The sequence below is a fragment of the Acinonyx jubatus genome, chromosome A2 (genome assembly GCF_027475565.1).
Source record: "Acinonyx jubatus isolate Ajub_Pintada_27869175 chromosome A2, VMU_Ajub_asm_v1.0, whole genome shotgun sequence".
In the NCBI taxonomy this organism is placed as follows: Eukaryota; Metazoa; Chordata; class Mammalia; order Carnivora; family Felidae; genus Acinonyx; species Acinonyx jubatus.
In genome coordinates, this window is record NC_069383.1 from 133,316,918 (window position 1) to 133,339,611 (window position 22,694).

Genomic DNA, 22,694 nt, shown 5'->3' on the forward strand with positions numbered 1-22,694 from the left:
TTCATCACTTAGTATAACACCCAGTACTCATCACAACAAGTGCCCTCCTTAATGCTCATCACCCATTTAGCACATGACCTGCCGACCTCCCCTCCAGCAACCCTCAGTTTGTTCTCTATAGTTAGAAGTCTTTTATGGCCGCCCTCTCTTTTTTTCCCCCCTTCTCTTATCTGTTTTGTTTCTTAAATTCCACATAGAGGTGAAATCATATGGTATTTGACTTTCTCTAGCGGACTTATTTCGCTTAGCATAATGCCCTCTAGTTCCATCCACGGCGTTGCATATGGCAAGATTTCATTCCCTTTGATGGCTGAGTAATATTCCATTACACACACACACACACACACACACACACCCACTTCTTTATCCATTCATCATTCGATGGGCTTTTGGGCTCTTTCCATACTATGGCTGTTTTTGATAATGCTGCTATAAATATTGAGGTACATGTGCTCCTTTGAATGAGTATTTTTGTGTTCTTTGGCTCAGCATCTAGTAGTGCAGTTGCTTAGTGGTGCTTTTTAACTTTCTGAGGAACCTCCACACTGATTTCCACAGTGGCTGCAGTTTCTTATAAGACTAAACATGCAACTACCATATGACCCAGCCATTGCACATTTGGCCAAAGAAGTGAACACTTACATTTACAGAAAAACCTGGACATGTATGTTTATAGTAGATTTCTCCTAAATAATCAACAACTGGAAATAACCCTAGATGTCTTTCAGTGATTAAACTCTGGTACATTCATGCCATGGAATACTATTCAGCATTAAAAATAATTTATTGACATATACAACAGCCTTGATGAGAATGAATGAAAAATAGCAATCCTCAAAGATTACATACTGTCTGATTCCATTTTTAGAGCATTTTTGCAATGACAGCACTATACATGTGGACAACATGAGATTAGCAGTTGCCAAGGACTTAAAAAGGGTTTTCGGGGCAGAGATTAGAAGGGAACCAGATATGGCTATAAAAGAGTAACATGAGAGGGGTGCCTGGGTGGCTCAGTCCATTAAGCATCTGACTCGTGATTTCGGTTCAGGTCATGATCTCATGGTTCAGTTCATGGGATCGAGCTTCACGTCGGGCTCAGCACTGGCAGCTCAGAGCCTGCTTGGGATTCTCTCTCCCTCTCTCTCTGCCCCTGCCCGGCTCATGCTCTGTCTCTCTCTCTCTCTGTCTCTCTCTCTCAAAATAAGTAAATAAACATTTTTAAAAGAAAAGAGTAACATGAGAGATCCTTGTGATGTTGGAATTGTTTTGTGTCTTGACTTGTGGCTATCAGTCGGTATTCCATAGTGACATTGTACTATAGTTTTATAAGATGTTACCAATGGGGGAATCTGGGTAAAGGGCATGTAGGATCCCTCTTTGTTCTTTCTGATAACTACCGGTTAATCTATAGTTATCTCATAATACAGAATTGCTTTTAAAAAATCATACATAATCTTCCATCGCCACAGTGACCATTATTGCTATATTACTGGTTTAGGAACAGTACAGACCATGAGTTGTAGTGTTGGACTCCCTGGGTTTGATTGCCAGTGTTTCTCGGTACCAACAGAGTATCTTTGTACAAATGTCCTCATTTTTCTGTCCTCAGTTTTCTCATCTGTAAAATGCATCAATACTTCCCTCATAAGGTTATCATAACGATGAAATAAATTGTAACAAATAGGTAAAAAGAATAGATTCTGGTCATTGTAAGCGGATCAATCATATTAGTGGCAGTAGTTGTTGCTATATTATATTAACTTTCTTTTTTTTTTCTTTTTAATACAGTTGAGATGATTTGTATATACATTTGCACACTCTGTTTTTCACTTAAGCCTTAAGTTTTTGCAGCAGTTAATAAGATTTGAATCATTTAAAATGACTATGGCAGTGTTTTTCAGCATTTACAACCCAAACTTCAGACTTCCAAAAACAATTTAGGTTACTACCTAAATTAAAAAAAAGAGTTTGTTTTTTTTCATTTCTGGTGTGCAGTTTGAACTACTGGCCTCGTAGTTCTTTGCCTCTCCGATTTAGCTTGCATAGACTGGCCTGGGAGCTCACGCAGAACCTCATCCCAGGGTCCTGAGCTGTTTCAGGGCACTTCCTCCAGACATTCTCGTGCCACTTTTAACGTGGTTGAAGGCCAATATCTATCTCTTGCACTGGTCCTGCACACCTTCAGACGTTCAAGGCCTCACTCAGTGTCTCTTGAAACATTTCCCCTGGAAGCAGACGATGCCCTCTGGGAGGCAGACACATTTAGCTTCTCCAAGCTTTTGTGGGGGGTTTTTTGGCCCAGATTTTGTTTATGATAGGTAATTTTGGGTTGTCTTCACTATTGTGTGCAACATAATTCAGGATGCTGCGATTAATGATAGGTATTAGCAGCTTTGAGCCAATTGTGTGAATTGAGGTAGTTTTGTGCTGTCAGGGGGAGTTCTTATGTAATGTAATGAGTGAAATAGCAGCCTTCTTTATGAATTCCAGCATCCAAGGTTTAAGTCACAGACAAATTGAAAGCAAATTGGAGTTTGCTCTTCTGTAAAGGTGAAGACTAAAATCAGTCTAGATAAGGGGAGACAGCACAGACAAGGGGTATCATTTGGAACCCATTTTTCAAAAATAAAACTGACATCACATTTTAAGCTTTCCATAACAGAATGATTATACCTTAAATAAGTAAAAAGCCTACTGAAGGCTCTTCCCAAGCCTTTTCTTTTCTTTTTTTAATTTACATCCATTTTAGTTAGCATATAGCGCAACAATGATTTCAGGAGTAGATTCCTTAATGCCCCTGACCCATTTAGCCCATCCCCCCTCCCACCCGGAGTCCCTCCAGCAACTCTCAGTTTGTTCTCTGTATTTAAGAGTCTCTTGGGGCGCCTGGGTGGCTCAGTCGGTTAAGCGGCCGACTTCAGCTCAGGTCACGACCTCGCGGTCCGTGAGTTCGAGCCCTGCGTCGGGCTCTGGGCTGATGGCTCAGAGCCTGGAGCCTGCTTCCGATTCTGTGTCTCCCTCTCTCTCTGCCCCTCCCCCATTCATGCTCTGTCTCTCTCTGTCTCAAAAATAAATAAAAAAAAAAACGTTAAAAAAAATTTTAAAAAGAGTCTCTTATGTTTTGTCCCCCTCCCTGTTTCTATATTATTTTTGCTTCTCTTCTCCTATGTTCATCTGTTTTGTATCTTAAAGTCCTCATACGAGTGAAGTCCTGTGATATTTGTCTTTCTCTCACTGAGTAATTTCGCTTAGCATAATACCCTCTAATTCCAGCCAGGCGGTTGTGAATGGCAAGATTTCATTCTTTTCGATTGCCGAGTAATACTGCATTGTATGTATATACCACATCTTCTTTACCCATTCATCCATCGATGGACATTTCCCAAGCTTTTTGTAATTCCAAACTCGGGCTCTCTTCTGGGATGAGTTTGTTGTTGGGAAGTAGCTTTGCTCTGGTTGAGGGAAAATGTTTAAGAACATGTAATTCTGTTGTCATTGAGCTTTTTGCTTTTTCTCTCTCTCTCTTTTCAAATGTTTTTCTTGTTTTTGTTTCTGGATTTCAGCCATAACACGAAAACAACATCTTGGTTAGACCCTCGGTGCCTGAACAAGCAGCAGAAGCCTCTGGAAGAGTGTGAAGATGATGGTAAGGGGCTAGCAAGGTCTTGGTTCAAGTGTGCTTGAGGCTGTTCACATGTGCAAATTTTAAGGAGTTACAGCAAGGTCAACCAGGATTTAACAAATGAGTTTTTAAAAAGTCATCTCATTTCTAGTAAATAAACTGTAGGGCAATCAGAATTGGAGGGCAATCAGAATTGTTTTAAAAGAACAGTTTGTTTACACATGAAGGCAGATGTATACTAGTATCTCCATTTTAAACAGAATTTTAACACAAACTATTTCAATGAAAATATAACCTCTGGCTTCAGGACCTTGGAGAACACTCTAGAAAATCTCTAGGAATATAAAAACCAAAGGTGCTCTGGTTACTCATCTATGGGGTCCTAATCCTGTATTAGGAAAGTCTTAGAGGAAAAAAAATCAAGAAATTTTCTTGAATTCTACATATTTCTTAACTTGGCATAGGAAAAGCGGATCGTGACTTCTTGGGAATCTCTGTGTAACTTAGAATATATCCTGATTATCTAAAAAGTAGATTCTTCCAAGAAAGAGCCCGAGGTGTTACCCTTAGCTCTACTCTGCCTGTTAATCTTGAAAAAGAATCAATTGGCTAAGAGAGTTACTATTTTAAAACGTTTATTTCACGGCTTTGGGATTTCTAATTATTTTTCCAAAATGAAAAAAATTAGAACAAATGTTTCCTTTTCAGTACTCTGAAGTCGGTCCCAAGTTGTACCAAAATTACTTTTTGACATGGACGAATTAAAAGGGAAATGGTTTGTTTAGCTGCTCATTATTCATTTCTGGCATTTGAATTAGTAGTATAATTATGGAATACATATTTTACTAAAAGATAGTGAAACTTTATTAATTTGTCCTATGGGGCAGAATTATATAAACTTGAGGTTTGCCTGCAAATGTAAGCCAGTGAACTATAATACTGCCAATAACCTTGTACTTCTAGATCTTTCTGTTCTACATGGATTGCAGATACCATGAAATGAGCATGAAATTGTGTGTTCATATTTATGGGAGTGACTCCAAGTGGAAATACAAATCCTCCTGACTAAGGAGACCTGAGTGAGATGCTTCTCTGATTTTGGTTGCTGAAGAAGGAATGGAACACGTGTAGTCAGCCTCATTATTTTACATGCTTAAGGGATAATGAACTGTCCTGATTATCCAAGTATTATGTTTAATGTGTAATACGAAAGTGACCAATATTCAAACATCAGAACATAAAATACATTCAACCATAAAATTTCAGAGAACAAAATTTAATCTTTATTTGATGCTGGATGATTTTGAAGGCATTTTGGATTTCTTTTACCATAGGCTCTTCAGTGCAGTCTCCATTATAATTATACTGGGAACATATAAAAATGCCTGTTATTATAATTTTATAGATGATAGAAGACTCCAGTAGCTTTTACCAGGAGAAACTTAATGGAGTAAAACTGTTGAGTAGAATTACTGAATGATTTTGTTACCGAATCTATTGCAGTTCAGCCTTGAACAACACAGGATTGAACTGCAGTGGTCCACTTTTATGCAGATTTTTTCAATATGTTAGAAAAATTTTTAGAGATCTCGGACAATTCGAACACCTTGCCGATGATGTATAGCCTTGAAATACCAAAAACATTAAGAAAAGATTAAGTACTATTGTAAGAATACAGTATGAAATACTTATACAAAATAAGTGCTTATCGACTATATTATTGGTAAGGTTTTCAGTCAACAGTAGACTATTTGTAGTTAAGTTTTGGGGAATTCACAAGTTATATACAGACTTTTTCACTGTGGAGAGTCAGTACCCGCAACCCCTGTGCTATTGAATGGTCAACTGTTATTTTTAATTCTTAGAATTCTTGTCATTGGTGTTAATGTTATTACCTTTGGAACAAGTATGTATTCATACCAAATACCATTAGGTTATCCATTTATCCTTTCAACTTAGGATTCATATATGCTTTTTCCAGTAGAAATTATATGTATGTCTGTATACACAGTGTGAATATATAACCAGATGTTACCACTCTGACATTTATCAGTCCCCACACCTTCATTTGCTGTTGCCACTTAACACAAATCTGCCTTGTGTTGTTGTTTATGTCGTGACACCAAGAAGAATAGTGTTTTTGCTCACAGTATTGTTCCTGTATTCAATTTCTGTTCTCTGGAGGCCATATGCACATGGTCTGTAACAATATCGCTTCATAGTTATTGTAAAATTTTTCATATACTCTGTTTTCTGGCTCCAAAAAAGTAAGAAAGTGGCTGGGGACTTTGATCTTTAGTATATAACTCCATTTGTTGTTTCTGTATATCTAGTTCAATTAGAAGCCTTTCACCTTGCCTTTGAGCTCCAGGCCAATATTTAAAAATGCTTGGTTGATAATGCTTTTTGTCTGAAAGAGATTTCAAACGCAGTCTGAATAAAACCCAACTAAGATCTCTACCCCCCAAAATCTGGTCCTCTGTAAGTGTTCCCTATCTCGGTTGAGGGTAAAATTCATGTATACCTGTGAGTCCCCCCTGACCTACTACTTGACCGTGATTTCAACCCATCTACCCTCTGAATTTACTTTGCCTCTCAGGTATCTCTGGAATCCATGCACGATTTTCTTTGTTGCCTGTGGCATCCTAGTCCAGGTCACATGCCTCTGTCACCCACACTCTTGCCTACTCTCCTTACACGAGACCCAGAGCACTCTTTTAAAACGTCACTGTGATTGTGTTATCCGTGACCACCCTCTCGAGCCCTGTTCAGTGGCTCTCTGTCCGCGCAATATTCAGCCCTCCCCACAGCTGGTTTCTAAGTTCTAAGTGCTTTGGCCTCTGGTTTTTCTCACCCTTGCTCCTCTCCACTCTGCCCTTCATGCCCACTAGCACTTTCTTAGAATACTCTTACATTTTACAGACAGATACTGAATGCCTCCTATATGTCCATTGTGTCCTAGGAACTTCAGATGTATCAATGGACACAACCATCAAAATGCCCTGCTGTCATAGAGCTTAAATTTCAGTCATTCTTCACTTTAAGTCTTTCTGTTCCATCGGGCATATCCTTCAGGTTACAGGTCAGGGACTCTTTCTGTGACCTTGCCCCCAGATATGATTGGGTCATTCTGTGATGTGTGTTACTTTAGACACATTATCACAGGTTTTAGATATGGAAGTTTTATTTATGGAAGGTTGGGATTTGTCTCCTCCTCCAAAAGAATGTATGATTTGTCACTTTGCCCAATGACTGGCCCATGGTAGGTCTCTCATTAAATACTCACTGGAGAAATGAATTGGATGCTAGCATCAAAACTTACTGTTGACAGCGGAATCACTTTTAAATCAAGAGTTCACAAGGTATATAGTACCATGTTGGGAACTAAAGTCAGCATTTGAGTCATCCGTGCATCCATCCGTCCGTCCATCCGTCCATCCATTTAGAAGTATTTAGTACCTACCATGTACCAAAACACTGTACTGGGCACTGAGCATTTCACAGTGGTGAAAATAAGTCTTCCTCCCTGTGTTGGTAGAGCATACAGTGGAGGGGACAACCACCTGTTCTGTAGCTGGAGAGACTTTCTGCGTAAAATGGTTTGTTGTGTGCTGTCCCCTGCTCTCTTCTCGGTTACAGTGCAGTGTCTTACTCATAGCAGGAGGGGGTCAAGAATGGAGAAGATCCTGACCGGTTTTGCTTCCTGACTTACTGTGACCATTGTCACTGCAATATTTCTGGGCTGTTTGACTTCGAAATGTCATACCAAGTAAACAGTGCTTTCCCATCCTCGTTTCAGGGCGGCCTTCAAGCCCGCTTTCGTCACGTGCAGCATCCTGACATAACTCATCTCTAACTCCCTGCATTCTCAAATTGACCCCACCTTCCACTTTTCAGGCAGCATTATTACCTCTAAGCTCAGTAGTGCTTTAACTGTGAATATAATTGCCTCAGTGATGAGAGCATTACTGCAGTATTAGAAGGACTAATATTGGAAGGGGTAACAGCTTTGTTTGCCCGAAATGAGGTGTGTAATAAGTGACTTCCCACTTAAGAACATTGAAACCGCAAAGGTATTTGTCATCTTTTACAACCAATCAAACCCTGTTTCGACATGCAAGGAAATGAGCCATATAATTATGTTACCAATATCAGCTCTTACCATTTTGTGATTTACACTGAAGTCTCCGGTTTACTAGCTGAGCCAGTGAAATAGGCCACAATGCAGGTAAGGACAAAACCAAGTGACACGTTTGCTGCTGTTTTTCTGAGGGAAGTTTTCTTTCTTGGTGTTGGTGTCTGAATTTTTCTTTCTCTCTTTTCTGTCTCATTCCTGTTATTCCTTTGGAGAAGAAGGGGTCCACACCGAGGAGCTGGACAGTGAACTAGGTAAACCCTCCCAGCTGCATGACCTACCCTGCATGGTTTTGTCTCCAGTGAATTGCTTAATCCTTCCGTTTCCTTAGTCTGCTCTTCTTCAATAATGATTTTCATTCCAGCTTACCCGTGAAAGGTCAATCTTACAACCCTCAAGTCTGACTCGCAGGCATCACGCAGAGTTGTAATAAGTTGTGTCTACAAAGAAAAAGTCTGAGTGAATTGAGACTGGAATGAGAGTCAGCACATTGGTCCTAGGAAGTCTTGCAACTTGAGGATTAGAAAAAGACTAAGGGATAGATGCTTGCCGTGTCCCTTGAACTCTCCTATAACCCCTACACCAGCCTCATTTCCTTCATTGTTTGCTGTGGGCGGTTATCTACAGGGGTCACACAAAAAAAGGAAAGCAAAACAAAAATAAAAACCCACCAACTAATGAAGGGACTTTGTAGGAGTAATAGCAATACAGTAATTCTCATCATTAACCAAATAGTTAATAATAGTCTTAGTCTCGTGTTAGTAAGTTGTCAGCCACTTGTTGGCTTTGTTACTGGAGTGAATGGCTGGAAAACCAGATGCTGAGCTTATATGTGACATACAAGCTTCGAGTGTATGTATCAGTGTAAACCAAGTCTTGACTTGTCTAGCTGTTGCAGTCTAGAAATAATTTACGTTAGCAGATAATGCCAAACTTTTTTATCTTTGCTATTGGAATATATTGAATTATATCCCATGCTGTTTTATGTTCAGCTTTGAACAATATTAAAGTTAGTTTGCCTTCTGTCTGATGCATCTACTGAAGGATAGGGTGGAAAGCGCACGTTTCAGCTAAAGTGCACATAAAAGCCTTGGTTTATTGAACATTGGCCATCGTATATTTTTTAAATAGATGATTAACATCAGTATGAACAGAACTCTCCTTAGATTGTTGCATCAGCCTGAGATTTTTGAGATTGCCTTAGGAACTGAAAATGTAAATACTTAGTAACAGCAGATTATTGTTTTCATTTGATTTTGTTTGTGTTTGTTATATAATAATCAATTGTGGTTGACTGGAGTTGTAATCCAATGGAATTTAGCTCTGTTTTTCTTCCTGTTTGGAACGTTGCTGTTGTAACTGATGGACATGCCAGCATTGGTCGATAACTACTGAATGGAACTTACCTTTCAAGACGTTTAATAAGTTGTCCTTGTTGTGACTGTGGTAGGAAGGGCTGGAGGCTCATCCTGTGTGATAGAACAATTTAAAACTTTATCAGAAAAAATTGATCGGTAATATTAAAGTAATTGAAGAAGACCGAACTAGGTTTTTTTTTGAGACACAGAATGAGTGCCTTAATCATTTGCTGAGCCACTTTAAATCACTCTTGCTGGTGATTGATATGTGTGAGTGACCCCTGCTGTTCATGGGTGCCAGGTGGAGATAACAGAACTTTGCACGGGGGCACGATCTTTTCTGCTTCCATGGAAGTTCGAATATTGACACTTTTAGGAAAGAAGTTTCTATACTTTTTCCCTTGTAACTATAATATTGTGGGAACTTGCCTATGCTGTTGAAGATTGAAAACATAAGTGTTAATGCCTGCATAGTATCATCTCTCGTGGTCATAGGCATTATTTGGGGAGATGGTTTGGTAACATGGTGGGACAGCCTGTGGGGGTAGATCAGACTGCCTGCCTTCTTATCCAAGCTCCCCTGTTTACTGGCTGTGTGGCCTTGGGCAAGCTACTCTACTCACCCTCTCTTAGCTTTGCTTTCCTTTTCTGTAAAGAAAGGCTGAAGGAGGAGCTCCCATGGTGTTTGTAGGAAACCTAATGATAAAATCTTAATATCTGTCCCTGTGATCAGCACATATTGTTAGGTTTACTAGTGTCATTATTTATTAACTAATTCTCACCTGTTGGAGTTTTTAATCCTCCTATGGCATTTTTTTTTACCTTTAGTACAGGTCAGGGGAGGAATGTATATACTGTAGAAATGACCCAAATATGTCTTTCTAGGTGGAGATAGGACTCTGGATTTTTGCCTGAACATATCCACTGTGTAAAGAGTAGTGTTAGTGGGTGTACACACACACACACACACACACACACACACTTTTCTCTTGCATTCATTCCATATTCTGTTGACAAGCTCACTGCCCATTTTCTTAACAAGAGGGTCCTAATTTCAAATAGTAGCATCTGTCAGGTTTTCAGTGAACATTGGGATTCCACATGTGGCAAGGAAACCCTCTCTGTGATCTGCCTCTGAGAGGTAGGGGACGGTTGGCTTGGGTGTGGAACACAGATCACGTGATTATAGAGTTGTCATTTCTGATCTCTGTTGGGTGAGCTGGGTCAGTAGCTACATTATGCACTTCTGGTCTGCAGAATTTATCACAGCCTCTGCAGACAACTTCCCAGAATTGAAAAGTACTTGCAGAACCTCCTTTTGGAATTTTAGGGTATTTATGTGCTGAAACCAACTAGGAGAGGTAGAGACAAGGAAATGAGGTTCCTTCCCCACCCAGGCTAGGTCACAGTTTTGAAATCTGTCTGTGACTGTGAGCACGACTTTTCAATCTGTGTGTTGACGAATCTCTTGAAAAGAACTTAGAATGTTTGACTGCTTCCTATTTGCTTCTGTGGTGACAATTAATACCGTATGAGAGTTTTCAAGGCAGGGCTAGGAAACAAGCAGGCTGTATAAATCTGTTCTGTTCTTTTTCTGCTTTCCTAGAACATTGCCATTTGTTGAGCCTACGTGCCAGGTGCTGTGTGAAATGTTTTTTAGGCATCCTTGTTTAATCCGTAGTTGACCTTGAAGTAAATCCCAGTGAAAGATGTGGTTCTAAGGCATTAAGTAACTAGCCCAGTGCCAGATCTATGAAGGGGTAGAGAGATAAGGTTCAGCCCCCCACCTGGGCAAGCCCAAAGGGTCTTAGCTGCTTAAAGTACATGTGACAGGTTGTATATTCTGGTTTGATGTCCAACAGTTTTGAGACATAGGGGCTGACTCTTCGGGCAACATCAGAGTGTTTAGTAAAAAAAAAAATGGAATGTCATTATTTTGGGGGCTTTGGCATTTTCTGCCATTCTTAGTTCTTTAGAACCAAAAGACAAATTTGAGGACAAACATCTTCCTTTTTTAAATCGATGACCCATTTCTATTTTAAGCATTAGGAAACTAATTCCTATTATTAAGTTAATTACTACATTGGAAGTGAGAAATCTATCTTTTCAACTGAAAATGAGCTTTTAGCTTAGAAAACTAGAAAATTTCTGGAATTTGCTAATCTGTTCCAGGAGATGTGTTTAAATTTACAAATGTCCAGGAATATCACTTGATCTGCCACATGTCTCACCTCTAGAGTATAAGTTGTTGACTAGGCAACAGGACAAAGGTCAGAGGTGGCTTCTTTTTTTTGTACCCTCTTTAGACCTCTATCAGAGCACGAACAGTATGGTGTTTGAATTATCTGCATAATTGTGCACTTATGATTACATATGTGTCCCTGGTGCCTACCACACCCTCGAGCAGAAGTGGACACTCTCCACATGTTTGACACATTAATAACTGAATGAGTTAACATACAGCATACTATTAGTCCCAATGTACATTATAGTGATTCAGTAATTCTATACATTACTCAGTGCTCATCCTGATAAGTGTACCAACGAGTTGAATTCTTAGTATTTCCCATTTTATCTGAAGATCATCAGGCCACATATTCAAGGGTGCAAATTCCGAAAAGGATTTGGTTCAGTGAAACATCAACTTTCACACTTACCCCCTCCTCTGCCCCCATTCCAGAGCAAACATGAGGCTGTGCCCCAATCTGCATTTTTTTTAATCTTTGATTTCTCAACTCTTTGGAAAGATTTTCCTGGTTCATTTTCATTTAAATGGTAATTTCCAGCTTTGTAAGGGGAAACCATTTCCCAGGCATTTGATTTGCATCAGTTCATAAGACTGGGCGTACAAAAATGCCAAGTTGCATCAACATCTGCAAATTGGACCTGTCTTGCATTTTAGTAGCTTGTGTCTCCTGGAATTCAAAGACTTCTTTAAAACCTGCTAAGCGTTTAAAAAAATTTTTTGAGAAGAAAAAGGGGGAAAACCTGTCTCTTTGTTTGCAAATAGATAACATGTGGAGCAAAACCCATGAAATTAATGTCTCTTGATATGCAGCCAGATCTTAGCAAAACATAAACTTTGAGTAATTAGCGTGTGTGTTCAGGTGCACGCGCGTGACTCTGTTTCAGCACAGGACTGTTGATGGCACATGTCAGCCCTTTGCCCGGATGAAAGAATCCTTCTTTGAGAAGAGTGGTGACCACGTGATTCCTCGAATTAAAAAAATAAAAAGAATTTAGTGTTTCCAAATAGGTGACATTCCAAGCGTTTGTAATATTCCATTCAAGTTGGTCTTCATAGCTGACTTCCAGGAATAATGATTCACGTTGGAGTGTGGTGTTAACCCAAGCTTGCCTTAACTGTGTGTGTGTGAGAGTGGCTTTGAAATGAAGTTGAGTAATTGCTGCTCTGCTTGAAAGAATTGTTTAATGACACAAAACACAACCTGGTTACTTCTTTCACCAAGTCTAATTATCTGGTGCAATGGGGCTTTTTCACAGTAGATTTTTGTTGTGGCAGAACTCACTACTAGGAAGCTAATAAAGTTCCATCTTTTGATATGAAACCTTATGGAGAGAAGTCCAGTAGAGCACAGTTGAGTTTTCAGAAAGGCACGTAAATCTGCCAGGGCCATTTTACAGCACCACAATAAAGGAATAAAATCTTCTCCCTCAAGTAGTGTGTTCTCAGAGGGCAGGACCCGAGTTTCTGCTTTCGTAGGCGAAAGGTAGGCCTGTCTGAATGCAGCAGTTGAATGATAGATGCAGGCAATTAGAAAGCCCAACTCCACGTGGGCATTTTTACTTACTCAGTAGCATTTTAATTAGGAACACGGAGGAAATAAGATGCAAATTTTATTTTATTCCAGGGAGAGCAAAAGCAGCTCTATTATATTGAAAATGAAAAGAAACGTTAATTTTCATCCATTTTTGTTTGTGTGGTAAGGTAGTCTGGAAATAAAATAGAAAATTATAAATATTTAAGTTACAAACTAGGCATTCAAGGCAAATTTTAACCATATCTCCATTAAAATCTAATTTAATAGTTAAGTTAGAACAAAAGCATCTGGGACTACATTTTATTAACTTGTAGTAGCTTGTGCAAAATATCAGTAACGAATTGTTCCTCGTGTAGAAAAATACACTGATAAGTACATATAATTCTCGCTTTTTGTTGTTGTTAGAATGCACAGTTTTAACTGGATTTAAGGCACTTTTAAGAGTCTCTCTCTTTTTCCCCTCACTTAGTTGTTAAGAATCCTTGAGTTCTTCAAGAATATGGTCTTCTTGCTCTAAATCTTCTTTTATTTTTCAGAACTACCTGCTGGTTGGGAAAAGATTGAAGACCCTGTCTATGGTATCTACTATGTAGAGTAAGTGGCTATTAACCCATATTTTGGTTTGTACTCCTCTATAATAATTATGTACGTTTATGCTGAACAGAGTTGGCCATCATTATAAGGTACAAACTGTTAGCAACAACAACATAATTTGTAATGAAAATATATATGCATACTTTAATGAATGAGAAAATATTCAGTGAATCTGAAGACAGTAAATGCTAAAAGGACAGGATCAATGCCTTTTGTTTACCAGTATTTTACCAGGACCCAACACAGGCCTGGCATATGCCGCCTTCTTGATAAGTATTAGTTGAATGAATGAATGAATGAATGAATGAATGAATGAGAAAAGCTAAGACTCACTGGAGCAGGTGAGTAGGGGTTATCTTCTGGAGCAGAACATGTTTGCCTACTTTTTGCCCTGCTCAGGCCTGAACTTTTCAGTAATTACTTATTTATTCATGCAGACTTTCCAGAAGGGTTAGACATGTCTTAGTAATGTATGAAATGTCACCAGAATTGAGAAGATAATTGAGAACTGGCCCAAGCTGTAAGACCTTGCATGCTTCTTTGCCTCTCCTCTGCCTGAGGACCATAGACATAGCTCCTATTTTCCATCTTTAAGACTCTCAAACCCACCTCATGTCCCGTGTGGTATGTATCTTGCTCTGGCATTGGGCACATACTCCGTCTTGTTAGGATAATCCTGAAGGAAAAGAAACCCAAGAGATGAAACATTGTAGCAAATGTGCTATATATCATTTCCTGAGAAAGTGGAGAAATCACTAATAAAAGAGACTTCGAGAGAAACAAATGACAGAAATATTCCTTCGTCATAATCCCGCCTGGTGCCCTAAAGACAGCTGGCAAGCTTTCTGTCTCTCATGCTCCTGGCAATGAAAATTCATCTGTATAATGGCCTGGTGATAAGAGTATATGACACAAATTGTCAGACTGTAAAATGCTCCGCATCTTATCATAAAAAAGTATGAGTTCAATATAGCAAGTGTCATTGGCCAGTCCTCACATGGCCAACGCTATGTAACAAAGGATTTGGTGATTTGGGCCATTAGAAGGGCATTGTTGTTTCTCTGACCCTCACAAAATAAAGCTCCTCTGTGTGCCCTGCGGATCATCTAAAGGTGGTTAGTCTATCCACCCTGTTTGACCAGCCCACCTTTAAGAAATATTTTGAGTTCTGAATACTGTAATTACATAATAGGTCCGTTCCCAAACTTCTAATCAAGTATGATTTTGGATAAGACAAAACAAAACAAAAACAAAACACCAAGTGTATGTATGCCTGTGTGTATGTATGTTTGTGTAAAATATGTGTATATACACTAAGGCCATGGCAAAAAAAAAAAAACCCATGCATGTACACGTATGTATGTATTTTTGTTCCATGGCCTTATTAGTTTTGGAACCATCTGGCGTATCTAGGTCTTTGTCACTTTGAACGCATCACATTTGCTTAGGTTAGCTGCATTTGGAGTTTTTTTGCCTGAGGCTCATACTTTTAATCCTGACTCCATGTCCACTGATGAAAATAGTTGGCAGATGTTGGGAGAGCCCTTCTTTTAACTTTGAGTGCTGAGGCTTCTCTGAACTGTCATAGGAAGCCACAAGCAGTTCTGGCATTGCATGTCATAGACTGCGTCCTGTCTGTACTTTAATCTCATTTTTAATAATTCCACAATCCACTTTTCCTTGAATTGAAGCACTTCCCTGAGTCAGGTGCTTCCTTGGACATTTGGAAGAGTCAGTGGTTAAAATCCTGCGATTTGAAAGCAGACAGACCTGAGCTTCCTTGCCTCTTGACTGTTTACTAGCCACGTTCTGTTAGGTGAGTTAGTAATTGCTCAGAAATTTACTTTCCCTCTCCATAAAATGTGAATATCAATAGGACCTGCCTCTTATCATTTATTGAAGATTTTAAAATAAAATGCGGGAAAAGCTGGTAGCCTCTATAGGCAGTTGCTATATGGAAGGCATTCATTTCTTTTTCCTCTTCCTCATTGCCCGTTTTGACATGTGCTGGGCAGCATCTCAGACCACCTGCTTTGCTCAGTGCTAAGCAAGGGACTTGGCAGACTGGCATTTTGCTTGTGGGATGAACTGTTTTCTAACCAAATATTGTCTGCCTCCTGCTCCAGCCACATCAACAGGAAGACACAATATGAGAACCCGGTTCTAGAAGCCAAACGGAAGAAGCAGCTGGAGCAGCAGCAGCCGCAGCCGCAGCCACAGCCACAGCCAGAAGGTTGGCTTTCCCTTGATGTGTTGGGCAGAGGAGCTTGGGGCAAAGCCTGGGCGCTGACACCCCCGTGTGGTCAGAACTGGCCTTGATGTTCCTGTCCTTCTGCCATGCCGTGGACTTGGTGTCCTGCAGGGGTGGGGGGGAGATGACAGTGCTTCTCTTCCACCCGGAACCCAGACAGCTCGAGTGGGGGCCCTAGCCCATGGCCCCCCGATCTCCACTTTAATTTAGAAAGAAGCTGTCATCATACTGGAGAACTTGCTGTTGCCCCAGCATGTTTACATACCAGCTGGTGTCTAAATTCATACTGCTTTGAGCCCTTAGGAGGAGTTACTATATATGAAGCTAACTTCTAATTTTAGAAACATGACATGTAAGAATCAGAAAAAGCTGGTAATTTTTAATGCTTTTCCAAAACTATAAGTTAATTCATGATCTTTATAAAAATATGGACAGTTCAAGAATGAAGAATATTAAATTCTCCCCTGCTTGCTCCTATCTCATTCTCAATGATAGACACTGTGCTGAAATTTTAAGTTTATTTATTTGTTTTGAGAGAGCCTGAGACAGCACGAGTCGGGGAATGACAGCTAGAGAGGGAGAGAGAGAATCCCAAGCAGGCTCTGTGATGCCAGCACAGAGCCCAATGTGGGGCTTGTACCCACAAAGCCTTGAGATCATGACCTGAGCTGAAACCAAGAGTCGGATGCTTAACTGACTGAGCCACCCAGGTGCCCCTGTACATAGATGCATATTTTAATAACAATCGGATTGTAACTTATAGGTGTGTGTGTGTGTATAACTTATATGTATATATACGTATATGTATTAGTTTTGTGACCTGATGATCTCATTTAAATGTATTTCTTGCACATATTTCAAAGCTGGTTAATAAAGATTTGCCCTGTAATTTTTAAGGGCTGCATAATTTCCCATTTTATGAACTTACTTCATTCAGCTGTTTATTAATACATCTGTTCATTAATAGCCATCTAGTTATTAGTAGGGTTTTTTAGTTTTTCATTGCACCCTTTTAAAATGATATACTCAGGGGCACCTGGGTGGCTCAGTTGGTTAAGTGTTCAACTCTTGGTTTCATCTCAGGTCATGACCTCACACTTTTGTGAGTTTGAGCCCCACGTCGGGCTCTGTGCTGGCAGTGAGGAGTATGCTTGGGATTCTCCCTTTCTCTCTGCTTCTCCCCCACTTGTGCCCTCTCTGGCTCTCTTACAATAAATAAACTTGAAAAAATGAAATGAAATGACTGCTCAATACCCTCTCAATGTAATATGCAAATATCAAATATATGAAGATCAAATATGACACTTTTATTATAATACTGATCATAGTAAGTGTAGGTCATAGGGGGAAAGTTGGCAGACTTTTTCTGTGAATGGCCAGCTAGAAGACATTTTAGCCTTTGCCATTCATCCGGTCTCTATCACAACTGTTCATCTCAGCCCTTGAAGTATGAAAAGACCTGTACACAATGTGTAAATGAATAGATGTGACTGTGTTCCAATAAAGCATCGTGTATGAAGATGGATATTTGAACTTGATGTAATTTTCATGTGTTACAAAGTATTTCTCATTTTAATTTTTTCAACCATGTAAAGATGGAAAAACCATCCTTGGCTTGAAAGTTGTATCAAAATGGACAGTAGGGTCCCTTTGGCTTATAAGCCACAGGTGGCCAAACACTGCCATAGATTGTATTTTACTGTCTTTTGTTTCTGGTTTTGTTTTTTTAAGTAAGCTCTACGTCCAACATGGGCCTAGAACTTGTGATTCCGAGATCAAGAGTCTCATGCTCTACAAGCTAGCCAGCCAGGCACCACTACACTGTATTTTAGAGTATTGTGTGTGTGTGTGTGTGTGTGTGTGTCTGTCTGTCTGTGTGTTCATGTGTATGCACCTATCAAAAAGTTCTCCTTTCTACCTTCATCTCTTTTCTAGTTAAAAAAAAATGTTTTTAAATATTTTTCTCAACTGGTGAAACTTTGTAGTGCGAGAAAGTGCTGTTTGAAGGCTGGGGTATACGGTTGAATATATTAGCTGGAAGGTGACTGTGTAAATCTCAAGGGTCACTCACGGCACGTTGTTTCTGGGCCTCCAAGGTGAGGAGGACTACAGTCAGGACGCAGGCATGTTGGTGATGAGTCCCGTTCGGGTTTGGGAGATGGGAGGGGATAGCACTTTAGAATACTGCTGAAATCACCTTTATTGTCATCGAAGACGAGCAGACCTCAGCAGCTCAGCTCATGTCTCAAGTGTGTTAGAGATGGTTTTCCCTCATCGGGCTGGTGGCATCAGTTGATTGTATATCTTTCCTGATATTTTTTACTTGGTCTCACTTTGGACCCTCCAGTCACAGAGAACTGAAGTTTTTATTTTTCATATCACAATATGATATGAGCTTTCTTCAAAACTCTGATGGGAGAGGGACACACACAGACACACACACACACAGAGGGAGAGAGAGAGAGAGAGAATCTTATCCTTAACAAAGAGTGGGGTCCGATACCAGTTTGTTTTCCATCTAAGCTCTCTGTGTCTAGTTTCATTAGTTTGGATAGTTGGATGCTTAAGAAGGTGAATCTTCTTTTAAGAGAATGTTAATGTGACTCCCATTTGAAGGAAACACAGTGTACTCTTTCTTTTCCTCACAGAATGGACAGAACATCACCCATGTCTTGTGCCTCCCGTTACTCCAAACCACCCCCCGAGCAATCCGGAGCCAGCCAGAGAAGCTCCACTTCAGGGTAAAGCGTCTTTATGATGATGAAGCGTTTAGATCAAAAACTTAATTTTTTAAAGGAAGTTTAAAAAGTAGAATCTCACAATTGCCAATTCCTTCCTTTGATGGTGAAAACTGTGATGTTAGAAATTCTAAACATACTGTTAATCAAACTTGCCAAGAAAACTAGAACCTTGTGTGTGGGTAAATTTGCTCAGCTAATTGCATTTCTCTGAAAATAATGACCACTTGCCATTAGGGTTTCTCAGCCTCAGCACCTTTGACGCTTGGGGCCAGATAATTCTTTGTTGTGCGTGGGGCCTGTCCTGTGCATTGGACCAAGTTTAGGGGCGTCCATGGTCTCTACCCTCCTGTGACAACTACTAATGCCCCAGTCGTCGCCAGATGCCCCTGGGGAGAAATCCCAGGGTTGTAAATCACTGATTTCGACACTACAGAAATTTATTATTGGTATTTAGTAAGATAACTTGAAGAGTCAGCTTGAGGATATTCCAAGATCCTCGTCAACATATTTGCTTTTGACTAAGATTTTCTTGTAAATGTGAAACCATTTGATATTATTATATACTAAATGTGAATCTCCTATTCTTGCTGTAGTTTGGCATTTACACATATTTTACAATGTTTCGTTGGGTCTCACTTATTTATGCTCACAGATAGTAGGAGCCCCTAGAGACGTTCATTGTTAAAAATTGGTATCTCCAGAATCTTACTCCTTTCAGGCCTGATTGCTCTTAAATGATAGAGAAGAATTGGGTTTTTTGTTTGTTTTTGTTTTTTAAATTTCTTTAAGAAAAATAGAACAGGCACTATATTTGATAGAGTTGGGGAATGTTTGTGGTACAGACCCATTAAAAAGACTAAGGTTTGTCTTCGTTCTCTGTACATTTTTAAAGAGGTATCGTTGCGTTAGATTTAAAAAGACAAGTAGAAAAACTCTTTTCTCTGATTTTCGTTCCTCCATTATAATTTTCATGAGCAAGAAGTTGCTTCCCTGGAAAGCTGATAGCATCATGAGATTGGTAATAATACCAGTTTATGTAAAATAATTTCTCCTGGCATGGGTGTACATTTTTATGGTCCTAATGGTTTTAATAAAGATAGAACATAGCAGATGATAGCATTAATATCAATGCGATTGTGGCTTCCTCTGTATTTTTTAAATAGAAAATTCCTTCTGCAACCTCATGTGGCCTTATTTCCCTGCCTGCTGGTTAAGTGTCCTGTTCTAGCATCCTGCTAGGAGTCTCAGGAAGAATGTGTAGCTACCTTGGTTAGACTGGTATTGGTGTCGCTTTGCTAAGTTCACTGCCCAACGAAACTTTCCTCTGATCAAGGGTACACTTCTAATTCCAGCAGATGATAATGTTGAAGAGAGTTGCTCTTAGGAAAATTCTCCAATTCCAGTTGAGGCTTCGAGAGAGATTTCTGCAGCCATCCCTTCACTGCACCCACCCCACCACCACCGCTTTCGAAATTACAACTCACCTTTAGTGGGCTGTTTTTATTTACCGGGTACCTCCCTACATATCTTCTGTCTGCTATGGTTTTTCCTTACGACTCTCATGAATAAGGAGGTTGGTACTGTCATTACCTCCATTTGCACCTGTAACACTTAGGCAGAGAGCATTGGTGACTTGGCCCACGCCACACGGCCAGTAAGTACTAGAGCATCCGATTTGAATCCTAAGTGTCATTAGGAACAGTTAAATTTCTGGCTAAAACCTTTTTTGTTCATTTGTTTGTTTTGTATGTGTGGGGACACCACTATGTAGTCTAAATGTGGCCAACCAGTACAGATGCCAATGGCTACGTGTTGACATTTAAATTGATTACAATTAAAAAACAATAAAGAGGTGCCGGGTGGCTCAGTCATTTGGGCGCATGACTTCGGCTCAGGTGATGAACTCATGATTCGTGGGTTTGAGCCCCGTGTCAGGCTCTGTGCTGACAGCTCAGAGCCTTTAGCCTGCTTCACATTCTGTGTCTCCCTTTCTCTCTGCCCGTCCCCCACTAATGCTCTGTCTCTCTCTGTCTCTCAGAAGTGAATAAATGTTAAAAAAAATTTTTTAAGTAAGTAAAATAAAAGTTTAGTCCCTCAGTTCCCCTAGCTGCATATCAAGGGCTCAAGAGCTATGTGTGATTAGTGACTGCCATATTGGACAGTGCAGATATAAAGCATTGTCTTGTCATAGAAATTGCTATTGGACATCACTGGCCTAGGGTGTTCAAACACATGCTAAAAAATTGTGCCAGCCTGTCAGAAAAGCAACCTCCTAAGGGCTATTGAAGAGCAGAATTTGGGGACAAGACTCCAAAGATCCTGATTAAATAGGTCTAGCATAAGCCCTAGACAGGAGTACCTTTATTTATTTATTTATTTTTAATTTATGTATTTATTTTGACAGAGAGAGAGAGAACATAAACAGGGAAAGGACAGAGAGAGGGAGAGACAGAATCCCAAGCAGGCTCTGTGCTGTCAGCGCAGAAAAGCCCAACATGGGGCTTGAACTCACAAACTGTGAGGTCACGACCTGCGCCATGATCAAGAGTTGGGAGCTTAACCAACTGAGCCACTGAGGCAACTCTAAAATGAATACCTTTAAAAAAAAAAAAAAAAAGGAGCTACCCAGGTGATTCTCATACATAACAAGATCGTGCAGCTGTATAGTCAGCAGACTAGGATCTCTTGGAAAATTACATTTACCACAGGGCTGCAGCAGAGAGCTCCAGTCCCACTGCTTGTGGGTAGAAAGTGCTTCTTTTCCAAAGCTACGTTAGCTCATGACCCAACCATTCACAAAACATAATCAAATGTCCATGAATGTGAAGCCCTGTGATCTTCCCTAGTTAAGCACTAAAAAAAGGAAGTCACCGGTGTAATTTCAAAGCTCTGTTCCTGTCTCCATTAAGTTGAAAACATTCTAAGTTCAAAATATGCTAATGGCTTTTTAAAAAATTCATTCAGTTAAACTGCCAGGCACATTTTCACATTTTCTAACTTTGCCTATAATGAGGGTGAGAAGCTTAAACACCCAACCACGTCTTCCCACCTTCTCAAAGACACGTTGAATCTCATTTCTTTGTGCTGTTGTTCAGTCATTCGTTTATTCAGCACAAACTTTTGGAGCACATGAAGTGAAGGGGTGGGCGAGAATCAGACAGATCACCAAACCTATACATACCTAAGACGCATACTTTGTTGCATGGTGATAAATACTAGGGACAGGAAACAAGCAGGAAAGGGGGATTGGCAATGGTGGAGGAGGTGTTACAGTTTTTAAGAAGATGACCAGACAGAGCCTCACTGAGAAGGTGACGGCCACTGCTGTCTCTGCATAACCGAAATGTGTTTCCCTTCACGCCATCCCAACTCCCTAGCTGCCTCTGCCTTAAGGATGTAGGCTATTCGCACACACCCCTGGCCTCGGTTTTCCATCTGATAATTGCCGTGGCAGCTGTCTCCCCACAAGCCCCGAGTGCACTTGAAACCACCTTTCTGATGCCATGGCGGACGACTGTGCATGGCGAATGCTTCAGCCTTGCCTTTCGTTAGCCGCCATGACGAGTCTGTAGTTTATGAAGCTTCCAACCAGCCTTGCAAAGGGGGAGCTTCGTGAGCAGGACGATGACTCTAGTAATTTAAAAGAGTCCTTTTTAAGAGCCGGGAACTTTTGAAATATGCAATTAAAAATTGTATGTGTGCCCAGAGACTTTTTGAAAAAGGCCTTTTAGCTATAGCTAACCAAAAATAACTTCCTTCCTGGGTGCCACACTTGGGTGTAGGGGTCTATGGAGACTTCTTCTCCTGGGTGTTTTGTTTTTGTTTTGATAACACTTTGGATAGAAGATGAGGAAGCTGTGGCAAGCAGGAGAGAAGGGGATATGAATTATAATTAGGAGAGGGTTTTTTTTGTTTGTAAGATTTTGTTTTTAAGTAATCTCTACACCCAACGTGGGGCTCGAACTTACAACCCCGTTATCAAGAGTCGCACGCTCTACTGAGCTCCATTAGGAGCCCCTAATCAGGAGAGTTTAAAAAGTCTAAACCTGAAATGATGTCCACTATTTGGGATAACTAGAGAAATTCTGGAAAGTTTCTCAATTGTGGAGAAATTCCTAACAATACTGACTTTTAAAATTTTTGGTTTGTGTACAAACTGTTATTGTGAATATTATCAAGAAAACAAAACCATAGGGAGCATGTTTGGT

General features: G+C 40.1%; 1 protein-coding gene across 18 annotated transcripts in view; it reads left to right on the forward strand.

The window, feature by feature from the left end:
* MAGI1 (membrane associated guanylate kinase, WW and PDZ domain containing 1) overlaps positions 1–22,694 on the forward strand; it is a 630,408-nt gene that overhangs the window by 530,105 nt on the left and 77,609 nt on the right. For 9 of the 18 annotated variants that reach the window (XM_027039185.2, XM_027039188.2, XM_027039175.2 and 6 more), the window contains 5 exons: positions 3,567–3,649; positions 7,976–8,014; positions 13,437–13,494; positions 15,621–15,727; positions 18,394–18,486. In XM_027039185.2, coding sequence (XP_026894986.1) covers positions 3,567–3,649; positions 7,976–8,014; positions 13,437–13,494; positions 15,621–15,727; positions 18,394–18,486 — 380 coding nt within the window. The remainder of the gene's footprint in view (positions 1–3,566; positions 3,650–7,975; positions 8,015–13,436; positions 13,495–15,620; positions 15,728–18,393; positions 18,487–22,694) is intronic. The other 9 variants (XM_027039186.2, XM_027039190.2, XM_053219111.1 and 6 more) reach the window with 2 other exon arrangements.